The sequence below is a fragment of the Homalodisca vitripennis genome, chromosome 1 (genome assembly GCF_021130785.1).
Source record: "Homalodisca vitripennis isolate AUS2020 chromosome 1, UT_GWSS_2.1, whole genome shotgun sequence".
NCBI classification, from domain to species: Eukaryota; Metazoa; Arthropoda; class Insecta; order Hemiptera; family Cicadellidae; genus Homalodisca; species Homalodisca vitripennis.
In genome coordinates, this window is record NC_060207.1 from 143,739,594 (window position 1) to 143,762,793 (window position 23,200).

Consider the following 23,200-nt stretch of genomic DNA (forward strand, 5'->3'; position numbering starts at 1 on the left):
GTAACTGTAGTTACCGCTCGCACTAGAGAACACCCTTTTATGGCAGCGGGAATATTTCAAATGAATACATCATAGCTAGGTGAACTGTATTTTATTCGTTGTAGACAAACATAAACAATATTTATACGTAAGTGTGTAAACCAAAATGAATGTAAAAGTTTATAAAAATGTGAAAAAGTGTATATACATCTCCTCTAACTCACTCCAATTCAGTTATTATTTACAAATATGTGGTGAGTAATTAGAACAAAATGTAATTAAATGTTTACTTGAAATTATTGTAGTTTTACAAAAAATATTGTAGTAGGATAAGCTTATAAAAATGAAGAAATAAGTTTACTAAAATACAATATTGATACAAATGTGTATATACATCCTAACCAACCCACCCTAAAGTCGTTTATTATTTACAAATACGTCTATAACTTGGTTATCGTACACCACTTGGTCCAAGGGGAACATCCATTGTGTTGCACAATCAGTTACTACTATAAAAACTTAAAAATTCATAAAAAATAATGAAAAAGTCTAATGTGAAAACGAAGTCCATAAAAATGCGGAAAAAGTACCTCCAGAGGAGTGAGAAATACATCGTTGTGATAGCTCGAGTGCTGGCCGCACACTGAACTCATTTCAGAACAAAGGCTCTGTGGTAACCACAGTTATCGCCCGCTCCTAGCGCAGCGTAGCAGCAGTAACCAGAGTTACCGCCCGCAGCGAACATGTTAAGCTCCTAGTGTGTTTTTACTTGTATGGGACATCTCCTCACTATTAATAAGTTTAAATCAGAAATTGATAGTTCAATTTAAAAATAATATTTAAATAAATAAATAAATAAAATAATAAGGTAAAACGATTTTAATAGGTAAATTGCTGATCATCAAAATCCACATAGTTAAATGTAAGTTATGTGGAGATAATACAAATTTGTAGTAAAATGCTCATAATGTTACTTAAAGAATTTAGGAATATAATAAAACTAATACAAATTTAATATAAGTTCAAGAGTTAAATGAATTCAATAAAAAATTTCAAATACAAATTAAAATATAAAATCTCAACAAAGGACCTGATACAGTTGGTTACTCTTTGGGAAGAGAACTCAAACATAGATCATGTACATTCATATGAATTGCACAATGTGACAGTTACTGACCAACAGGTATGCAAACATGCGCTGTAACTCGCGCAGGGTCAGCTGATGCTTGCTGCTGGCGGTGTCCACCTGTGCACGAAGTATCTCAGCCCTTGCTTGTGGCATCATATATAGGTGCTGCATACAGGACGCCATGTAACATGTAGCTCCCAGGTTTGTCAGGCCCACATAGCCACAGTCTGAGCGACCGTCCTCGTGTGGCCAGTAGTCCCAGGGATAGGGAGAATGTGGACCTACCATGAGAGGAGTTTTCAAAAATTAAGACAAATAAAACTTTATACTACAATTCAGGCTAGAGTTGAATAGTGTGTGAGTGGACAATGCTTGGAAACCCTTAACTTGTTTGTCACTTTATATTTTATTCCCAATACAGAGGAAATATTGGGATAGTCCAAATAATCAAAAAGTATAAACTTTGTTGCATAAAAAAACTGCACAATTTTCAAGATTATGCATCATCATTGTAAGATTATCATTGTATGCAATATGACATTTTTTAGTTATTATTAATTGAAATTCAAATGATGAAGTTTGATAGAGTAATTTATGGGTACTCTCTTTACAAATTATTTTTATGAATTATTATTATAATATGAAATATGAAACAAATTAACAGCCGATAGCAAAATCACTATGGATGGGATACCAAAGAATGAAAGACATGCATGTATATTTATACAAATATGTATTCACCATAATATATACATATAAACAATCACACTCGGTGCTAGGGCAAAGTTTAATGGTGAGGCGAATAAATATGAAAATAATAAGACTGTTCTTAGATGAAACCTTACACATTTTATTGAGCCTAGCCCAAAAACTGTTGAAGTTTACAAAAGATAAACAAATTGTTTTGAAAAAGAATCAAGTAAACAATGGCTCACGATTGATTATTGATTGAGCTGATAATAAACTGCTATTTAAGTATAATATACTACAGTATTATTGTGTGAAGAATTGTACTGCTCAAAATCTGTGTGATGTTTGAAGGTGACATAAATATGCTAAAGCAGTCGCTACTAAAAAAGTGTCCTAACATCACCACAGAAGTTACACTTCAATAAATAGTTTTCTAACTTCTGACCATAATAAAACTCCAATTTTACACATAACCGCAGAGATTTACTTTAATGCAATACTGTATATGTTTATGAATAAAACACAGTATAATTCATCATGATTTGCTAAGAAAATATTAATATTTATTTACAGAGTGTATCAAAAAGAATAATCCGATTTGGCATGTCTATACTTCCAACAGTAGTAAACATATACAATTACTAATTTTTTTGGCTGAAAGGGAAACTCAAAAAGTTTTTTTTTTCATACCTTTTTAAAGGTATTCAATATGTCCACCTTTAGATATATGGCATATGTCTATGCGATATTCAAATTAATCCCACATCCTGCAGCGAGCATGTCCTGAGTTACTGATTCCACTGCTGTTGTAATGCGATTCTTCAGCTCATCCATTGTTGTTGGTAGTGGAGGCACATATACAGAGTCTTTGATGAAACCCCACAAGAAAAAATCACATACAGTAAGGTCCGGGTGACCTTGGAGGCCAGAAACGTAAGTATGCGTCATTTTGTTCAGTGCAGCCGATCCACCGGTCACGAATTCTTTGATTTAAGAATTGCCGGACTGCCAGATGCCAATGTGGCGGTGCCCTGTCCTGTTGGTAAATGAAGTCGTTCGAATCAGTCTCCAATTGGGGGAAAAGATAATTCTCAAGCATATCGAGAACACTGTTATTCCTGTAACAATGTTCTCAGCAAAGAAAAATGGACTGTACACCTTTTCCCGTGGAACCGCGCAAAACACATTAAATTTTGGAGTCTCTCTCATGTTGCACAATTTCAAGTGGTTTTTCTGTGCCCCATATTCTAACGTTATGGCGGTTTACCTTTCCATTTAAATGAAATTTTGCCTCGTTGCTAAACCTATGCGCGATACAAAATGTTCATTGTCCATCATCGAAGAGCTTGCAGTATCTGAAGTCTGTATCCTTTCATGCGTAATCGTCGACGCAACACACGCCAGACGGACAAAGGAGGCATGTTGAGCTGTCAAGCAGCGCGGCGAACAGATTTCTGAGGGCTGCATGTGAAACAAGGGCGGACGCGCTCCACTTCTTGCCTTTACACAGAAAACCTGTTTCTTGAAATTGTGCATACCATCGTCTAATTCTCTGTGATGTAGGAGGATCAACACCATACTTATTAAGAAAGTCACGCTGAACAGTTATTACAGACTCACACTGCGAAAAACATAGAACACAAAATGCTTTTGGTGGTACAGACGCCATTTTCACTAGAAATGAAGTAGGCGTTCACTCAAGCGCGCTGCTGCTACCTAGCGGGAACCATGTAAAACTTTAAAAGATCTTTCAACGTTGTTGGCGCATTTAGCTCAACAAACAGAATAGTTATGATTTTATTAAATCGGACGATTCTTATTGATACACCCTGTATTATAAGCAAATCTGTGCTAAGGACAAATGAGATGTGCTAATTAAGGCTAAAATGGATCACAGCTTGGGGGTTAAATTTCTAAGTTTGGTTCATTCACAATTTAGAACAACTGGTCAATGCAGAGTGGGATGTTTACTGTGTGGTCAAGATTAAAACAAAATAATACAGTTAACCAAACATGTATTTTTTTAAATTTAGCTATAATTCAAATGGTTCTTACACAAGTTCATAATAAAACAGAATTGCCTTGTTAAGGTCCCTCTGAGTCCTGACTCTAGAGAAATGCATTGAGTGTTAATAGAAAATTTGGGTCTGAAGATTATTACATACCAGGTTTATGTTGTGCTAAAAGTTTCTCATGGAGTTGTTTGTAGTTCTGACGAGCACCTTTGACTAGCTCCACGAGCAGATCATAGGCTGAAGACCTTGCTGCTTGAGACTTGCATTTGGGGAAGTGTCTGTTACTAGGGTCAGGCAGGGCGAACAAGAATTCGAATACCTGAAATTAAAACGTAGCTAAGATTAATACCATTAGTGGACAATTGCTTAACAAAACCTCTGCTGAATCTTAATCTTTCTTTATCAACCTTCTTCATTATATTCTTTATCTCTCCTCTCTTAAAAAAGTAAGGACCAACCAGTACACCTCCCCTTGAGGAGGAAGGAAAGTTGTCCTATTTTCTAATATTTAATTTATTGTAAGAAAATAGTATGTACGTGGTAATTCTTTGCTGATTGAATTTAGATGAGGAAATAACTGATTTGCCTAACAATTTAGGCAACAGTACAATATTAATCATTACTTTTATATTTTATAACCTTAAGAAAAGATATACACTTTGAATATTTTTATATAAATTTGGTAATACATTAAAAATAGAATACTATTTTCTACTTAAAATGGTTGTAAAACTAATATTACATAAGCATTTGACAGTTTTACATTACCAAACAAGTTATCAGAATCACTCCATGTATGTCACTAGCTAATTCACAAATTCAACCAGTAACAGCACACCAAACGTTTTGTGATAGAGTAAGGAAACTTTACTTAAGAACACAACTTTACTGATACAGAAAACTACAATATGAACATTACTTATGTTTCTATATAGTATGATTGGCACTAAATAACATACGGTTAGTTTTAGGATTTATAATGAACGCAATCCTATTCTTTAAATTTAAGATATAATCTGTGAATAAAGATGTCTTGATTTAATTTAGTAACCATTCCACATAATGTTTTCCAATTGCAAAATTCTTGCTGCAATTTGAGACTGTGTAGTATTGTGAGGTGGAGTAAGTACTATTATTGAGTCATGTCTTGTAGCTCAACTCTATGAATATTTTGTAAATAATAATTTGCTATACACCTATCAATTTGGGTTTAGACCTAACCATTCAACTAGTGATGCAGTAGAAGCAATAGTAAACTTTGTTCTCAATGGTTTTGAAAATAAACTGGTAGTAGGAGCAAGTATGATTGATTTAAGTAAGGCGTTTGATACGGTTTCACATGGCTTATTGTCAAAAAAGCTAAAATATTATGGAATTTTGGACAAAGAGCTGCAATTGTTGAGTAGTTACCTTACAAATAGAAAACAAATAGTTTGTATACAAGACAAAGATTCTCAATTTTTAAATGTTTCAGCAGGGGTACCACAAGGTTCAGTACTGGGACCCTTTCTTTTTTTAATTTTTGTTAATGATTTTTAGTTATAATGTTTCATCTTTTTCTGTTCTATATGCAGATGATACAACCATTACTAACTCTGGTTTGGATATTTTAGATGTGAAAATTCAACTTAAACATTCATTAAAACAAGCAAAACAATGGTTTCTTGCTAATGATCTGTTAATAAATGATACTAAGACTGAACAAATAATATTTACTTTAAAGAACCATTTATCGGATGTAGACTATGACTTGTTCAAACCTGTAAAATTGCTTGGTATTCATTTAGACAGCAAACTCTGTTGGGACGAACATGTTAATCATCTCTGTAAAAAACTGTCCAGAGTTACTTATCTTTTAAGAAAGTTGAAGGATTGCGTGAATCTGGATGTTCTTGTCATGATATACTTTGGCCTTTTTCATGCACATCTGAGCTATGGTATACGTCTTTGGGGTGGTTCTAGTTCAGCAAAAAGAGCCTTTATTTGGCAGAAGAAGGCTCTTAGAATAATAAACGGACTAGCCATGTCGGCTTCATGTAGAAACACTTTTCAACAACTTAATATTATGACTCTTGCATGTATCTACATTAGCTGTAACCTGATTTATGTTAAGAAAAACATTAGTAATTTTAATCAAGCAAATTCAATACATGATTACAATACTAGACAAAAGAAAGATCTTGTTAAACCTAATGTTAGGCTTAATAAGTGTTTAGATAGTTTTAAGTTTCAACAAATCTTGTTATACAATAAACTGCCGATGTCCATCAGGTCACTTCCTTGTAATAAATTTAGTTGTACTATTGCTAAGTGGCTTAAGAAGAAAGCATTTTATACTGCAAAAGAGTATATGAACTGTGATATGTTGGACTTGACACCTTAATTTTGTTTATAACTTCTTGACGATGCCTATTGTGACTTGTTTACTTAATGGAAAATAAAGTTCTTGATTCTTGATTCTAAGATTGATGCCTGAGGATATTCCTCATACACCAGTTTTGAATGTGGTGACCTATGTATGATAAGGAGAGCATTTCTATCCCTCATACAATTTTCCAATAGATTTACAAAAGTTGACAAACCTGTGACACACAGATGCCAAGTCACAGAAAAGTTCCAGTAAGACTCTTCATTCTCTAGTATTCTGAATAACACCGGGAGAAAATTATTCCATCATTATCAACAGGTTTATAAATGCTATTGTTCAATTCAGTAGTCCAATACTAGCTCAATTTATTTTACTAATGTTAACATGTCATTATTCATCAGATAGTTATATAGTTAATATTTTTATTCACATATATCAAATCTAAAAATTTGGTTTTTTATTGGTATTCACTTTGATCTCAAATTAATTAAAAATATAGTCCTATTTTTCAGTTTATTCCCAGTATTTTCTAGCCACTATAAAATTATTATGCTATAGGATATTGCTTTAGAATTAAAGTAAAGACATCTTTTAGTCTATTGCCATACCTCGTTGAGAAGTGCCTGTCCCTCCTTGCCAGTCTTAAAAGAGGGATTATGTTTAAGGATATTGCTCATAAGGTTGAGGAGACCTATCAGCCCATCATCTTCCACAGTATTGTGCCTCGTCTCCAAGTATTCTCGCTGAAGGATGGACCTGTACACTCGGCTAGCTAGATTTTCTAGGTCTACGACTTCTGTAAAAAAATAATATTATTCTATAAAATAAATTGGACTATTTAACAATTCTTAATAGAGGAAAAAGACTTTTAAATGTTTCCTTTTAGCTTCTTGTAAATACCAATTTCTAATAAATCATTTTAAAGACAGTTTTTAAATTAGAACAGTTAAAAAATGAAAAAAGTTTAAACAACAGTTAAAACTATTCTAAAAACCCAGACCTTTAGAGATATCATCAGCAGTAAGGCTATCCACTAAACGGCAGAGAAGCCAGAAGTAATCTCTGCAAGCCGGTCCATATGGCTCCTTCCCATCTTCAGGTACTGCTTGCAAGTGGAGACCCTGTCGCAATTCATACCATGTTAGTTGAAATCAAAGACACCAGCAAACCAAGTGACATTATGAACATTATTTAGTGGGCACTGTTAACTTGGGAGACCTATACCAAATTATTAGAGTTAACACATAAAATGCATGCATAATAGACTGCTAACTGAGGGAGTTAAAATAGTTCGCCTAGAAACCTAAATTACTTTCTAAAACGACTTTAAACAACTTCATAAATGGGAATGGACATTAAAAATCTAATGCAATCTGCAATCATGTAGAGACCTATAGTGGGCAAAGATGTCTAAATATAGTGAATTCAGATACACAGACAGACAACAGTCAAGAGTTGAAGCTAAACTGGGACTCCTAAAAATTAAATGAACATTTCTAAAGAGCATTAACTGACAGATTTTTTATAAAGAAAAGGTCAGACTTACTCTGGCTGACTTCATGAATCACTGGCTTGTGCGAGGATTTTATCAAACAGAATTTACTGAATAGAAAAAGACGAGTCAGTAAGTGCAATGTTATCAATACTGATAAAGTGAGTGCTTTACTCACAGACAAGATTTGGACCTGCATTATCTTTGCTTTAGATCAACATTAAACGAAGCAGGCACTGGATCTCCTAATTAATGGAAAAGACTTGGAACAAAACTTTGGTACCCAGGCTGGTTTATATACATGATAACTTGTAAATGATTTAACTTAGTGTTGAAATTTAGTGTGAAACCCTGCTTCTACTACTTCTATATAGAAAGTGAAAGTCTATATGGTGAACATCAATCCTGAAAGTCCCTCTCTGGGCCAGGATGTTATCGCTGTAGGGTGAACGAAAAGTGTCCCAAAGTTTGGTCTGCATTTCATCTTGTATTAATAACCCATTGAGGCCCATTGATCTCAAAGAGTTATTGTAAAACAAGCTCAATTAATCCTTAGACAGTATATCTTACTATTAATGATCCTTGTGTCAAGTTTTATTGTCTGGATTAACTGTGAGACTGGATTCAGAACCTTTTCTATATATTTTAGAAAACAGGTGTTTTTGTAACTAAACACAGACCACATTTTTACCTTTCAAAGAAAACTGATACATATATCAGAATGTATCACTTTTCATATTGGTTTTAAAGTGGAAAAAACTATATATAAAATTATGGCAAAAACTAAGTTGCACTTTGATAGTGGACAGTTGCCTGCCAGGAGAGAGGAATTGGGATTTTGTTATTGATTCATAGTTCTTTTCCAAGCAATTGGTAGAACCAAGGACAGATTTTGGGACAGCTGATTGTTAATAAAGTGGTTTCTTACTTTTCAAATCAACTAAAAGGTGGAGTAGATGTAGTTTTTTCTATGTTAACTGTGAGAGTATTTTAAGGCGAATAGTTATAACTTTTAGGATTTCACTTGGTCTATAACAGTAGAGTACACTTACCTCCTGTTTAGCCGGCCTCATCACTTCGGCCTTGTCCAGCAAACCTAGCAGGTGAGTCAACATGGAGGGAGCATGAGGGGGAGCTGCCAGCCTGTAAACATAGAAAGAATCACATTAATGCAAATACTGACTGTGATCGTGCAAGCAAACAATAAAAATAACACCAGATAAATAAAGAATAATTTAAAAAACAAACAGGTTGATAAAACCCATTGGGTACACACCGAGCTTTTGTAAAGCGTATCTTGCACCTGACTGGGTACAGATTGCTATGCATTTCCTTATTGCGTTTTTATTGTTTCCCTGTTTGTTAAATTTTATTCCCGCACTCAAATAAATAAAATAAATATCTCAAACTGCCATGTACCCTGTCGGCCACACGATTGCTTGAATTTTTAGGCATCCTCGGGGTACACAGAGGAAGATTGAAAAAAACATATTGAAATAATTTATTTTGTGTAAAATTGTGAAACCTATATACTTTTCTCATTATACTTAGATGTATAACGTAAAAAAACAATTTTGTGTTTTTGCCATTATTATTGAAAAATTGGACGGCAAATAAAACATTGCGGTAATTAGATGTTGTTGTAAACGCGTTAATACAGTATTTATAACATCGTATAATAAATATGCTTGAACATAGCACAGTGGAATACATCATAAGTTAAATAAATAATTACTGGTAATACAAAATTCAAATAATTGAAATAGTAATAAATGTCTTTTGAATAAATAAATAACTATAGACTCATTTTGTAAACTAAATTTCTTAGAAAACATCGTTCAAATTAAAGTATTATTCAAAGTGAAACTATTTAGAAATTATAAAACTAGATACTAACAATATATCCATTATTCTTATCTATATTTCACAAAAAGCAACAGCTAAACTGGTGAATCAATGTTTTCACTATGCGACCCTTTTGTTATGCGAGTATGTGTATATCTTTCATACCTGTAGAGAGCCATGCAGACCTCTCTCCGCACACAAGGTTCTGGTTCCTCTAGCACCAGTCGTCGCAGCCATGTGTGGAACTGTTCCTCTGCGTACAGTGCCTCGCGGACACCACTCACAGTGTATGCCCATGACACAATCAGTGCCATCGCATACTGCACCACCTGTACACATCACAATCACATGTCTATTTGTTCAGAATCTCTTTCATGCCAGCAAATTAATATAAGCAGATAATGTTTACACACAAACTATCTGAATTTAATAAACAATTATTTGATGGCACTTGTCTAAACAACATCCATGACAGAATTAACATATGCTAAAAACAAAACCTCAAAAACTAGAAATTGGGTAAAGATTGAACTGAAAAAGACAACTAATACATGCAATGTAAGTTGCATCAATAATTGTTGCCGGTTAGAATGTCTATCTTGGGACAGAATGGGTTTTATGCATAATTATGTTTATTTGGTTTCTGTGAATCTTTATGTTTCTATTAGTAATGTGTAAGACATATCTCGAATTCACACAATTAAAAATCAAGAATCCACTGACAATATTCGACAATAAAATCTGTCAATATTCTCCACCATCACTAATTATTGGATAAAAGTCATGTTCATGTTCCACCATTCTAGCATGGCGATATTTTATGTATTGTATATCTCTGTGAGTCTACTGCATCTATTTGTGGATGACACTTGATTGTGCAGTGCACAAATCACCGACTGCTAACACGTTCATGTCATATTTTTTGTTAGAAAAAACATAGAGATAGACAAATTGTCATAGTTTTGTAAATATTTTTGTAATTTGTTTTTTATACATAATTTTGCAAGTACATCGCCACAATTTTATTGCGTCTATTGTGTGGACAGCTGACCAGAAGTATTACTGAGCACTAAAACATGTTTTTGATGAACTTTGTGTTTGAAAAACAGAACATAGATAATCAACTTGACAAATTATTGTAGTTTAGTTCATAACATTTAGCTTGTAGTTTGTATTTCCGGAGAAAACACGAGAAATGTGAGTGAATGGTGTGGAAGGCTTAAAAATGGCTGAATTGACATGCATGATGAAGGAGGTCAAGAACACAAGGACTAAAAACGGCCTTGTGGAACAAGTTGACAAAATACTTACAGGAAACTGTAGATTCACAATAAGTGCTTTGTATTTGGAATTTCTAGTGGTGCTTACACTATTGTATTGTACAAAATTTAGGCTACAGAAAGATTTGTTCCTGCTGGGTGTTTGCATCTGTACTAAAATAATAGGAATAACTACGGAGAAATAAAAATAAATGCATGAAAAATATAAACTAAACAGAGCAATGTTTTACGTCTAAACTGAAGTTGAAGGTTTCAATTAAAACACAAAATGCAGCACTTCAAGTAATCAAGGTGTTGCTGTGTAGTTAATCAAGGTGTGGGTATCTCTCCGTTTATACTGAAAACAGTGTGTGTCCTACAGCTTGTCTCTGTTCGTACAAGATAGGGTTATGGCATCTTTGTTATTTGACATAAATAACATTACAGTTTAATAAAATACTTATAACCTACTTTAATTTCAAAATAGTCAGTCTTACAGCAAGTCCAGTTGTTGAAGCAAATAGAACTGATGCTGTCTTACTTTGGGATAGAACAATATTAATTGTGATGTTTTTTCTGAATCTGTGTATAATTTTAAAAACTACTATAGTAATGATATATGATCTCTCTAATAACTCTCTCAATCAAATTATAATAGGTGTATGTTATCATATTACTTTGTATAAACTGCTGTCTTACAGAGCGAGTTTTACCAGATTATCGAAAAATTGTCTAATGTCTCATCTTCAAAAAGATAATAAAACTGAACTTAAAATCTATAATCCCATCTTCACAATTCCTGTTCTGGTTCAAGTGTTTGAATACATTATTTTCAGTCAAGCGAGCACTTATTTTGGAACTCATGGTTTATTAACTAATTTTTAATTTGGATTTCGGAAGGAAAGATGTACCATAATCACCATAGGTTCTCTTATACAACAAATTCTTGCTGCTTTTGAGTCAAGGGCTTTTACATGAGCCACATTCTATTACCTATGGAAGGCATTTGATTGTATGAACCACAATCTTCTTTTTGAAAAACTATCCTTCCATTTTGAGTCCTTTCTTTTTCTGATAGCTATTAATGACGTTCGTAGTAATTCAGAATGTGATTCACTTTTGTATGGTCATGACAACTTTTCTGTGTTGTAGTAAAGATTTTAATGTTCTTGAAAATTTAGTTGGTTTTAATTCTAGTGGTTTAGTACTAATGGTTTCTCATTAAATAAAGAAAAAACCCCCTTATAATAATGTTGTTAGTCTAAGTATTGTTATTGTTATTGTTATTGTTAATGTTAATATTAACATTTTTGGAGCTAACACTGGATCATATTTATCCACAATTCCAATCACATAATAATTTCTAGTCCACCAGAGTGACTACTCACCTGAGCTCTCCCCCAGAAGCCGGTCTTGTAGTGGTTTGGATCCCTGGGCATGGAGGCTTCATATAGTATACTGGTCAGTCTAGGTATCACAGTCTCTATGTTCATCAGCTGGACCATCGGCTACATATCACAAACACTATATATTACACAACACATCAAATTCTTTAGATTACATTGAAAATCCGATTTCTAGATTATTATTATTAAAAGCTTAATACAATAAAGGAGTAGGTGTGTAGCTTAACAACAGAGTGGGGGTAACTTTTGTTATTACATTGCAATGTACTGCCACTAAAAGAATAAAAATTTTTAAAAATTATCATATGCCACAACAGCTTGAAGTCCAAACAGGAGAAAATTGAATCCAGGTATTGTCAATGCGCAAACACATGATATCCGCACAAGCGAGAGTGGATCACTAACAAGAAAATCAAATCTATGTTGGCATTTTCTGTGGAATCGCAGCCTCATCTGAAACAAGAGCATAGGAAGGCGATGGTCGGAAACAGGAAGGGTAAATGCACCTGTCTCAGGCTCTGTTTTGGGCCTAGACCTCATGTCATGGCATATGTAAAATTTAATTGGTTAAGATTTGTTTGATTGTTAACATTTTTAGAACACAAAACACTCTTAGACAAAGTATTGTAAAACCCTAACCAAAAAATGACACATATGACACAAAAAACTGTGTTTGTAGTATAACATGTTCTTGTAATAGGTAATATTTGTGGAGTCACCTGATGATGAAACCTTTGGTTTCGAAAGGCCTCATCCAAAAAATAAACAATTTAGAAAAGTATTGTTTTTATTAACATTTAGTAATATTTAGGTAATACCTAGTCATGTTCGTCGAATCTCAAAATGAACTCGTTGTGTCTCTGATGTCGAAACGATGTGGAGTTCATTTTGAGCTTGTTGCCGACTTTTTTTGAGTCTCAGATTCCATGAGTCAACTCTACGATAGCATCAGATTCTAGACACTGCACTAAGAGGAAGGTGAACTGGAGCTAAACTCAACATTCATACTGAATTAACCCTTCCCACCATAGCTACAATATTTCAGATAATATTAATTGTGTGGTCTTTTTATGAAAACAGATTATATGTAAATGAACGATGCATATACAATGCTTTATTCACCTGACTGAGTTTAGGTATGACCATCTTGTCAGACTTGGTGCAGCGTTTGCGTTTGTTTTTGTTGGTGGCTGAGTCATCAGTTGTGTGAGTCATCCCTAACTGACATAGCAGCTTGAGCAAACACGCCAGACAGTCCTGCTGCCACTCACTGCCACCAGGCACTTGCAACACCCCTGAAAGTCAGTTTTATGTGATTATATTTTCAGTATAGTACAGAGTGTTATTGGTTAATCTGGAAAGTATCTGCACTCCAGGTATATTTTAAGTTTGGAGCAAGAGATTCACACTATAAGGGGTTTCTGCATATGCCACATTCCACAGTGAATTGATCAAAAAAGTTTGCCTATAAGTTAATCAAAACTAATTTGGCCACTATAATTCCTATTAGAATGATACAGAAAGCCTTTGATCATGTGTCATAATAATACCCAAATGGTTATAAAATATACCTAAGACAATTGTAAAAGAATGGTTTAGGATTTTTTATTTGTGATCTGGCAGATCTGCTAGGAACTAATATCAATAATTTTGGAACAAGTTGAGCTGAAAACAAGAAAATTTATGATTTGCCTGTTTGGAAGCCAAAAGAAGACTTTGGAATCTGTTTGTGAAATGTTTACAGATTTGTTAATGAGTTTGATGAAAATTGATCTTTTTGATAAGAAACAACATGGTATTCGTAAAAATAAATCAACAATCACAGCTCTTGTAAGCTATACCGAATCTCTAATTGAATCCATTGATAAAAAAAATAAATGGCAGGAATATTCATGGATCTATGAAAAGCGTTCAATAGCATTTCACACAGTAAATTAGTTAAAATATTACAAGACATGGAAATCGAAAATAATGATTTGAATTGGTTTAAGTCATACTTAACACATAGGCAGCAGTACGTAGATATTTCTCAAACTGAGAATAATAGAATTTCAAAATTTCAATCTAAATTACAAAAAATTTAATATGGGGTTCCCCGGGGGTCAATTTTTGGGGCCTCTTCTGTTTATTTGTTACATTCAAGACACGCGTGTCGTGTTATTAAAATAGATGGAATTAAAAACGAATTGTATCTTTATGCTGACGACTCAAACATCATCATGTCAGTAAAACCAGCTTAGAATTGGAATTGACCTCATTTATTGAACTGAGAAATTTTTCATAGATAATGGACTCATCCTAAACATGCAAAAAACCAACATCATTTCATTTGGATCAAAACAAAGTACGAACATTTCTTAAATTCACATTTGTATTGATAATGAATTTATAAATGAAACAGAAAAAAATCAAAGTTTTAGGTCTACATGTGGATAAAATTCTTACATGGGACTCACATATTGATTACTGTATATATAACATTAACTCAGGTATTTATGCTCTACAACGATTATCATTTCTCTATAATTTATCAATGCTTCAAACTGTATTTCTGCTCATTTTCACTTACATGTATCCTATGGAATAAGTGTCTATGGCTGGACTTCAAATCAAATCTAAATAAAATTCTGAGCCTTCAAAAAAGGTCTGAGAACTATCTTGCGATTAAGAAGTGATGATTCAGTCAAAGAACATTTTACCAACTTAAGAATATTGACAGAGTATAGCCAGTATATTTTTAATGCAATCATTTGTGTTAAAAATCACAAACTCAATTTTAAAACTTTTAAAGAGGTACAGTTTTATAATACCATAAACAAAAACACTATTATATTACCTCATCATAACCTAGAAAAACTTAAGAAAGGCACCACCTATGCTGGAATAAAATTGTTTAAACTATATTTCTAAAGCAATAAAGGAAATAAATGATTATTAAAAGATTTTATTTTGCAGCATGCTTATTATTCACTAGATGAATTATATTCATTAGGACAGTCAGTAAGTATAATTCATAAACACACAATAGTGTTTTTGGTAATTATTTTTTTTTAAGTTTTTTTACAATTATTTTATTATATATTATATGTTTTACTGTATGAAGTAACATTGTTAATAGTAGTTTTAATGTAATTGACACCATTTATTGTATATTTATAAATACTAAACAAAGACTTTTGAGTCTATAGCTCAATTAATTTTCGAGATATTGTGCGGGCAATCCGACAGACAAAGGAGAAATTGTTACAACCCCCTAAGTGATATGATATGCTAACATTTAGCCAATAAGATAACAGATAATAAAACAAATACTGGAAAGCACTTACCTGACATGAAAATATCAAACAAATGGCGCAAGCCTCCATTCTGTACAAACATTTCACTCCAAGGGCTCTCATTCGTATTCTCTTCATCACCAATCACCTGGCGTACAAATACCATTATGAAGAATTAATCAGTTTTCCATAAAATGACAGGAGCACTGCAATGAATGAGACTGGAAAATTAATGCTGAACTACTTTAGATCAAAGCTTTCATTCTTATTTTGATATCACACCAAATAAATTAAATGTGCAAAAATAATAATAGATGGTTTGTAAATGAACAATTAAATGTGGAGCTGAGTGAGTGTTTACTATTTAATTTCATTATGAAGGAGCTTTATTTACTCTCAATATAAACATTTACACAAAATAAAATTAGGTGATTCTGTAATATAGGTTAATAAAATACTTATAAAATCTAGAAGCCTTCTATAATTTCAAAATATATGTGCTTACTGAGCATTTTACAAATCCTTCTTAAAAATCTACACCTTTATATATAACCCTTGTTTAGATCACATACTATTACACAAAGTCTTTTATTAAAAAAAAACATTAAAAACATTTACAGGTAAAAAATAAATAAATTTAAAATTAAATGGTAAACCAGACGTTTTAAGGAAAATATATTAAAAATCTACATTGTGTTTTTACCGTGAATCAAAAAATTCAATTTGAACTAAAAAATAAATATACTGTCCGTTAAGCATGTTATACAGTGCACAAACACAGCTGATGAATTAGTAACTATGACGAAAGTTTAGAATCAAGTTGGCAGGTCGTCAAGTCAATGTGGAAACGCTTTGTTTTCATAGTTGTCAGTCTCTTGTTTCGGTGAGTGCTTTGTTAGAATGTCGTGGTTATGTATAAATTTGTTGATAATTATAATATAACCAAATAGTGTGTGTGTGTGTGTGTAATTTAGGCATGTAGTGAAGTATTATCGTTCTAGGTCCCCACTGAATGAAAATATTCTCAGATGAGTAGTGGAGGAAGAGTATCTAATTTACAACTTTGTCACTGATATTTCTCTGATATTGAAAATATTTGTAAATAGCCAAAATCATGTCAGGCCTATTCTTTTTTTGCTCTACCCAACAGTGTTTTATAGTTATTATTATGGCTCACTCATAAGAAAAGTAGTAAAGGAAATGCACATTTGCTAATCAAGATCTGCATTTTAGTTCCTAATAAAAAAGTGAGTGGCGTTAAAAATGCTATTACGTTTAGTGTGCTTGACTTAATTGAGTGTGAGAAAAATTTTTTGGTACTTATTTGAGTATCAAACCTGAAAAGAAAAAAAAGAAATTTTAGATTTTATTGTTTTTCTTGTAGTATAAGCAGTTTTTTTGTATATTTAGAGTTAATATACACATTTTTGTACAAACAAAATTATAACAATTCACCAATAAGTAACAAAGTTACAATATTTTATAACAACCGTATGCAAATTGCTAAAAATAGCATGGCACTTTTGGATAACACCTGCAAAAGCACCTTTAGCATTATTTACTAACTTCCAAAAAAAGTCTGGCACTGAAAGGGTTAATGGTTTGATTTTAATAAAGGATCACTCAAAAATAATTAGTTCATTTAAGCTTGAAAGGCTTACATGAATTACATCTAAATTAGTTTTGGTTCAAATACAAGACCCCCCTCCACTAGAATTTTCCCTAAAACAATCATCAGCATTTATTTTGTTTAGACAATGTAGATGAAATCTGTGTGTTTATTGAGACATATCACTTGAACATCAAAAGTACAAGTTGTTAAAAAAGTACAATTTGATAAAAATAACTCCAGTTCAGAAAATGTTATACCCTGAATATTATATTATATTATTATTATAGTGAAGCAAACCAGGAACCTTGCTAACAACTTTGTAGTACTTTTGCTCAATATTACTTTAGCTTTTTTTTATTTTGCTTTGTTGTAAAACATATTCACAATTGTCTAAACTATGACTACAATCTACAGATTTTTGAAGAGTCCCATCTAAAGATAGTGGGAACTCAAGTGTAGAAGACATGAGACCAATTTTTTTCATAGCAGTCATACTGGGTAAATGCAGAGCAGTCTGAAGATCATATCCATTAAGAGTATATATTTGAAGCTGTGAAGATGTGGTTTCTTCAATCTGAGACACAAGGCACTCCTCCATGTTCTTCACAAAGACTGTAAGAGAATCCTCCTCTAAGAACCTGAATAGAATGTTCATTATACATAATGACCCGGACTTCAGCTTCTGTTCTCTTGTGTAACTGGAACAATTTTGTGGTGAAGTGTTCCCGTGGAATGTCTCTCACACAACCCATTAGTGAGCATATCAGTTGCTTGAGACCTCTTTGCTTGAAGCCACTAGTGACATTTTCGAAGGCTGAGTCATAATCCTTTAGACCTGGTTTTGAGTTGTAAGTATGTTTTGTCACCAGCCCATAAATGGATACTCCTTTGGTTTTTGAAGGGTCAGTTAGATCAGAGCCAATAAATTCAGAGATCAGAGGGCTGTTAAAAGCAATTATATCATCCAACTCAGGTATCATGCCTTAAGGACAAAGATGATAATAACAGATTTGTGTGTATGGTATTATTTAACAGGTGCTCAACATCTTCCATGTGCAACTCCTCTTCTCAACATCATTGGATCCACCAATAACAGTGTTTGTGTGTGCCTTCACAGGCAGGTGTTCATTTCGTCAACAAATTACCAGAATCAATAAAAAACGCTCCAATTTTAAAGGTGCTGAAAAAAATTTTTAATCCCTTTTTAGTGTTACAATCATTTTATAATGTTGATGAGTTTTTGACATAAGATTGGGAAACCACCAATTAAAAAGACCGGCTGACTCCATCACTAGAAGTGGGAATAATTGGTGATTGAATGGATATATCTATAAGTTATGCAAATTGTATGTTTGAATAAGATATCTTGTGGTGTGCATGACAACATTTTAGGGAGTAAAAAATTGACTTTTGCTATGCCTTGTAAAATGTTCCACAATAAAAATCTGATTTTATTTGAGATAAAGGTGCATATTAATATGATGTAGTGTTGTTATTCACCAATTTTGGAGGTTGTTTATTGCCTTTCTTTTGTAGAGTTCATTATTAATTATTTGTTTTAAATTCAGGTTTTTAATGATTCATCACATGAAGGAAAACAGTACATACAATTAGTGTCTACATTATTTTCATATTTAATTAACTTATTTTCAAGTTATTTTTTTCTGATTCTAGTAGTTGTATTATAGTGTTTTGGCTTTATACCTCCTTTTATGTATTTTTAATTCAGCTAGAAATATTTGCATTTAGACGTCACTTGTAACCTGATTATTGAAATTGTCTCTAGTTTTCGTCTCCACATGACTGATGATCAAGGGTTCCCTGTCTTCTTGTTTATTTTCTTCCAACAATTTTATTTTTTGTATGTGCTCATTATTCAAATCATTCATTTCTTTAATTTTCAAAGTATGCAGTTTTCTTTCCTCTTCAAATTGACTGATAATATTTTCTTTACTATTTATCTCCTTTAATAATCTATGTCTTACCAAAATTATTTCTTTTTCAGTTTCTTCCTTGTATGCTCGGTTTTTAAAAAATTTGGGTTTCATAATCACTCTTTATAGATTCCCATTTATCTTTAGCTAATAATATGTTTAAGATTAATGTGTTAATGTTTAACAATCTTAAAGGAGGTACAGGATGAAAACAGATTCTATCAAGAGGTATTTAAAGTATTGTTTTTCACAAATTGTTGGTTATTTAATTATATTATATTTATTACTTATTTTATAATATTATACTTATTTATATTTGTATATTTAAACCCTTCTGGAAATCCATCCTAGTTTTCAAAATTAAAAAAAATTTGATGTGTGAAAGTCTCACCGTCTTCTTATGCAGGTTGGAGTTCCTGTTGAGGCTCTCGACAATGTAAAGTGAGTACATAAGCTTCTGTGGACTCGCAGGGTCAAGCAGGTGCTGCAGCTTTGACTCACAGTCCAGCTTCTGGAAACCGTCCAGTAATGTTGGACTTGTAGGCAACAGTGTCAGTATGTCCCACACTCTGCGAGATAGAACCTGAGCCTTGGTGTGTGGTATGTGGTGCTGTAACCAACCATAAAACAATCAGTATAATAAAGTTTCCCACCAAATCCGACACTGTAGTAAATTAGGAGGTTGAATTTTAGCCCTTCAGAACAAGATACAATAACTACTCAGTTGTCAAACTGACTGCTTTTTTGAGAACAGAAATTTGTACTATAGGATCACAACATAGATGTTGGAACATAAGTAAATGTTTGTTGAATAGAAAATGCTTCAGTCATATATGAAACATTTTTAGCATGTCGGAAAAATAAAACGACAGAAACAAAGAAAACGATTTTGCTCAAACAAGTTTCCTGCTGCACATCATACTGGAGGTCGAAAGCCATAGAAAAAACATTACTCTGACATGACTCACAAGAAAATGTGTAAGATTACAAAGGAACTCCTCCATCCAGAATTAAAAATCTCTCTATGTTCAGATAGTGTTCCCTATATTTAGATATTGTTTTTTTGTTTTGTTTAAAACTAAAAAGAAGTGTATAGAAAAAAATCAATGGATAACTCATCATCTAATAAATGAAACAATGCCAATATTAGTTTAAGTAGGATTGCTAGAATCAATAAGGATAAAGAATGGCCAAATCAGTTACTGGGGCAATAATAATCATAAAATTGTTAAAGTCAGAAATAAGAATTTTAAACTCCAAATTAGTTGATTGCTAAAGAGGATTTTATAATCACAGAATCAAGAATTCTGCCAATGTTGAGAAAACAACTCGGAAAATTATTAACATGGAAATGGGAAATCAAAAAGACAGTTTTAGAGATAATATTATTTTAGCATAAAATATGGAAAAAATATCTTATTCAAACAATGTTAGTATTTTTTTCAATTTACAATTTGTAAATGCAGTTCATAATTTTAGAAATAGTTCCCAACCAAGTTTTGGAGTAAACCAAATGGATCCAAAAACTAGTGAAGGGTAGTATTAAGAGGGGTTTCCGGTGTAAGCCAGTAAACAAAAAAGAAATATTGCAGATTGAAAAAGCTCTTAAAAATAAATAAATGAAGTGGTTATGATGAAATTCCAATTAAATGAGTGAAAACTGCTATAAAACTGTTTCTAAAACCAATAGTACATTTAATAAATTCATTTTTTACAATTTGATTTCCCTTCTGAATTAAAAATTGCCAAAATGGACCCAATACATAAAAAAGGAAGCAATTCAGAACCCAATAATTACCGCCCAGTATTAGTCCTTCTCAAACTATCAAAAGTGCTTGAGAAAGCAATGTTAAATAGACTGGTGAACTTTTTAAACCACAATGAACTGTTTAATAGGAAGCAACATGATTTTAGAAAAGGTAAATGAGTTCAGGTTAATTTTTCAGAGCTAATAGTCGATTTAATATATCAAGATGAAAAACCTACTAGTATCTTTATTGATCTCTCTCTAAGGCTTTTGATACATCTACCAAAGCCAAATATAGTGCCTCCCTTAAAGTGCAGAAGACGAAAGCATCCATCTCCCCAGGCTGAGCACCCTACCAATGAGCCCATCCCCGAAATAGCCCAACCAATTCATTCCCAACAGCAACAAAGAACATCCTTCTTTCACCAGTACTGCTGCAAAACTTTACAAAGAAACTATCACCCCCTATAACAGCCATCATAAGGCCTTCAAGTCAGACTACAGAGGATTTCTTTAATGAACACATAGAATTCTTTAAAAGGAATATGCAAATTAGTTTCCACAACTCATCAAATAACACTTAAGGCAAGTAAACCAATGCTCAACAGCTTTTATAGGTCAAGCTCCAAACCAACAACACACTTTTTTAGAAAAAACCAAGACAAAGATTGTGAAACCATAGTACAAATACTAAAACCAGTAACAGGAAAAAATTAAACAACACAAATTTATCATTGCTCACCAAAACATTGATGGCCTTCAGAACAAAATCGAGAGACTGACATACTTCCTACAAAGCTCTAATCCAGACTTAATAATTCTTACAGAACACGGCTTAAGTAATCAAAAGTTGGGAAAACACAAGAATCCCTGGCTACAGTCTACTAGGTGGTTTTACCAGACAGCAACACCGGAAAGGTGGAGTGGCTGTTTTTTGCTAGCTTCAGACTAAAAAAACAAGATTACAGTAGTATCAATATCAATCAAGCAATACATCGGAACTCATTTGTGAAACGATGCTCCTGAAAATTGAGCTGAGACAAGGATTTTTACAACTGCTAAGCGTCTACAGACCACCCTGCAGCAACTTAGAAAATGCAATAGACATTTTATCAGCTGAACTTGATAAAATTGTAGCCATTAATGACATGGTACTGGTGATGGGGGACGTGAATGTAGACAATCTTATTGAAAGCAATGACAGAAGAAACCTGGATGAAATGCTCCTTAGCCATGGCTTGAGCAGACTTCATCTACCCGCAACCAGAATAACAAATCATAGCCAGACCTCTATAGATTTTATATGCACGAACATAAAAGAAACGGATATAGCCTACCAAAATAACACAGAGAGCCTCTCAGACCACACGGCCCAACTATGTACGATTCTCACAGATTCTACGAAACAGCCACTGACCCAAACAAAAAGAAGACAGTTTAACGCAAGAACAGTGCACAGAATTGAAGCACAATCTGGAATCCCAAGACTGGACTAAAGTCACTCTCACCGAGAATGTGGAAACTGCTTATAAAACATTTAGTGGAAATTTTACAAACCGCATTGAACATAGCATGTCCAACTCAAGATAGTAAAGAAGAAAAGCAAACCCCTACAAAAATATATGGACAATGAAATTCAGGCCCCTAAAATTATCATACTTAGAAGCACTGAATAAAAAAATCATTACTGGCCACCCTGATGACAAAAAAGAAACAGCTCGAAGGAAAAAAATGTTATGATATAAAACTCAAAACTCTTCGTAAACAGCGCAACTCTACATTCATAGAACAGTCGGACAACAAATCAAAAGCTGTGTGGAATGTAATAAATAATGAAAGAAAAGAAAAATCTTCAAAAAATCCACTAGAATGCCTAAAAAATAGAGGAAGAAATCGTTGACTTTCCAATAACTATTGCCAATCATTTAAATTACTTCTTTGCTACAGTCGCTGACCGAAACACTCCTCAGAAATGGAAACATCGACACCTGTAATAGCACCAAACAATCACAACCAAACACTTCAAACACCAAAACCTAGCCTTCTCTGAAACCAACAAACAAGAAAATTTGGAAAAATCATTGACTCTTTAAAAGCAAAAACATCAGCAGGGGAGCATGAGATTTCATCAAAATTGATCAAACAGTGCAAACACGAAATAATCACACCCCCACCTGACTCACATCATTAATAAATCACTTTCACAAGGAATATTTCCAAATGAACTAAAACTCGCAAAAATCTATCCGAAATTCAAATGTGGAGCAACAAATTGAAGCCACCAGCTACAGGCCAATTTCCCTAATCTCTACTTTTTCTAAAATACTGGAGCGAGTAATACTAAAATAGACTACTGGGCCACCTCAAGCAGCACACGATCTTCTCACCCCTAGACAACACGGTTTTATAAAAGACAGAATCAACTTCAACAGCAATAGCTCAACTAATT

At 33.1% G+C, this 23,200-nt stretch overlaps 1 protein-coding gene across 2 annotated transcripts in view; it reads right to left on the bottom strand.

Annotated features, from left to right (window-relative positions):
- Positions 1 to 23,200, bottom strand: part of LOC124372737 (ubiquitin carboxyl-terminal hydrolase 34) — a 145,936-nt gene that overhangs the window by 65,561 nt on the left and 57,175 nt on the right. For both annotated transcript variants that reach the window (XM_046831156.1, XM_046831150.1), the window contains exons 23-32: positions 19,396 to 19,614; positions 15,510 to 15,606; positions 13,306 to 13,478; positions 12,166 to 12,285; positions 9,684 to 9,847; positions 8,726 to 8,816; positions 7,182 to 7,302; positions 6,790 to 6,977; positions 3,964 to 4,132; positions 1,157 to 1,389 (exon numbers count right to left, since the gene is read on the bottom strand). In XM_046831156.1, coding sequence (XP_046687112.1) covers positions 1,157 to 1,389; positions 3,964 to 4,132; positions 6,790 to 6,977; positions 7,182 to 7,302; positions 8,726 to 8,816; positions 9,684 to 9,847; positions 12,166 to 12,285; positions 13,306 to 13,478; positions 15,510 to 15,606; positions 19,396 to 19,614 — 1,575 coding nt within the window. The remainder of the gene's footprint in view (positions 1 to 1,156; positions 1,390 to 3,963; positions 4,133 to 6,789; positions 6,978 to 7,181; positions 7,303 to 8,725; positions 8,817 to 9,683; positions 9,848 to 12,165; positions 12,286 to 13,305; positions 13,479 to 15,509; positions 15,607 to 19,395; positions 19,615 to 23,200) is intronic.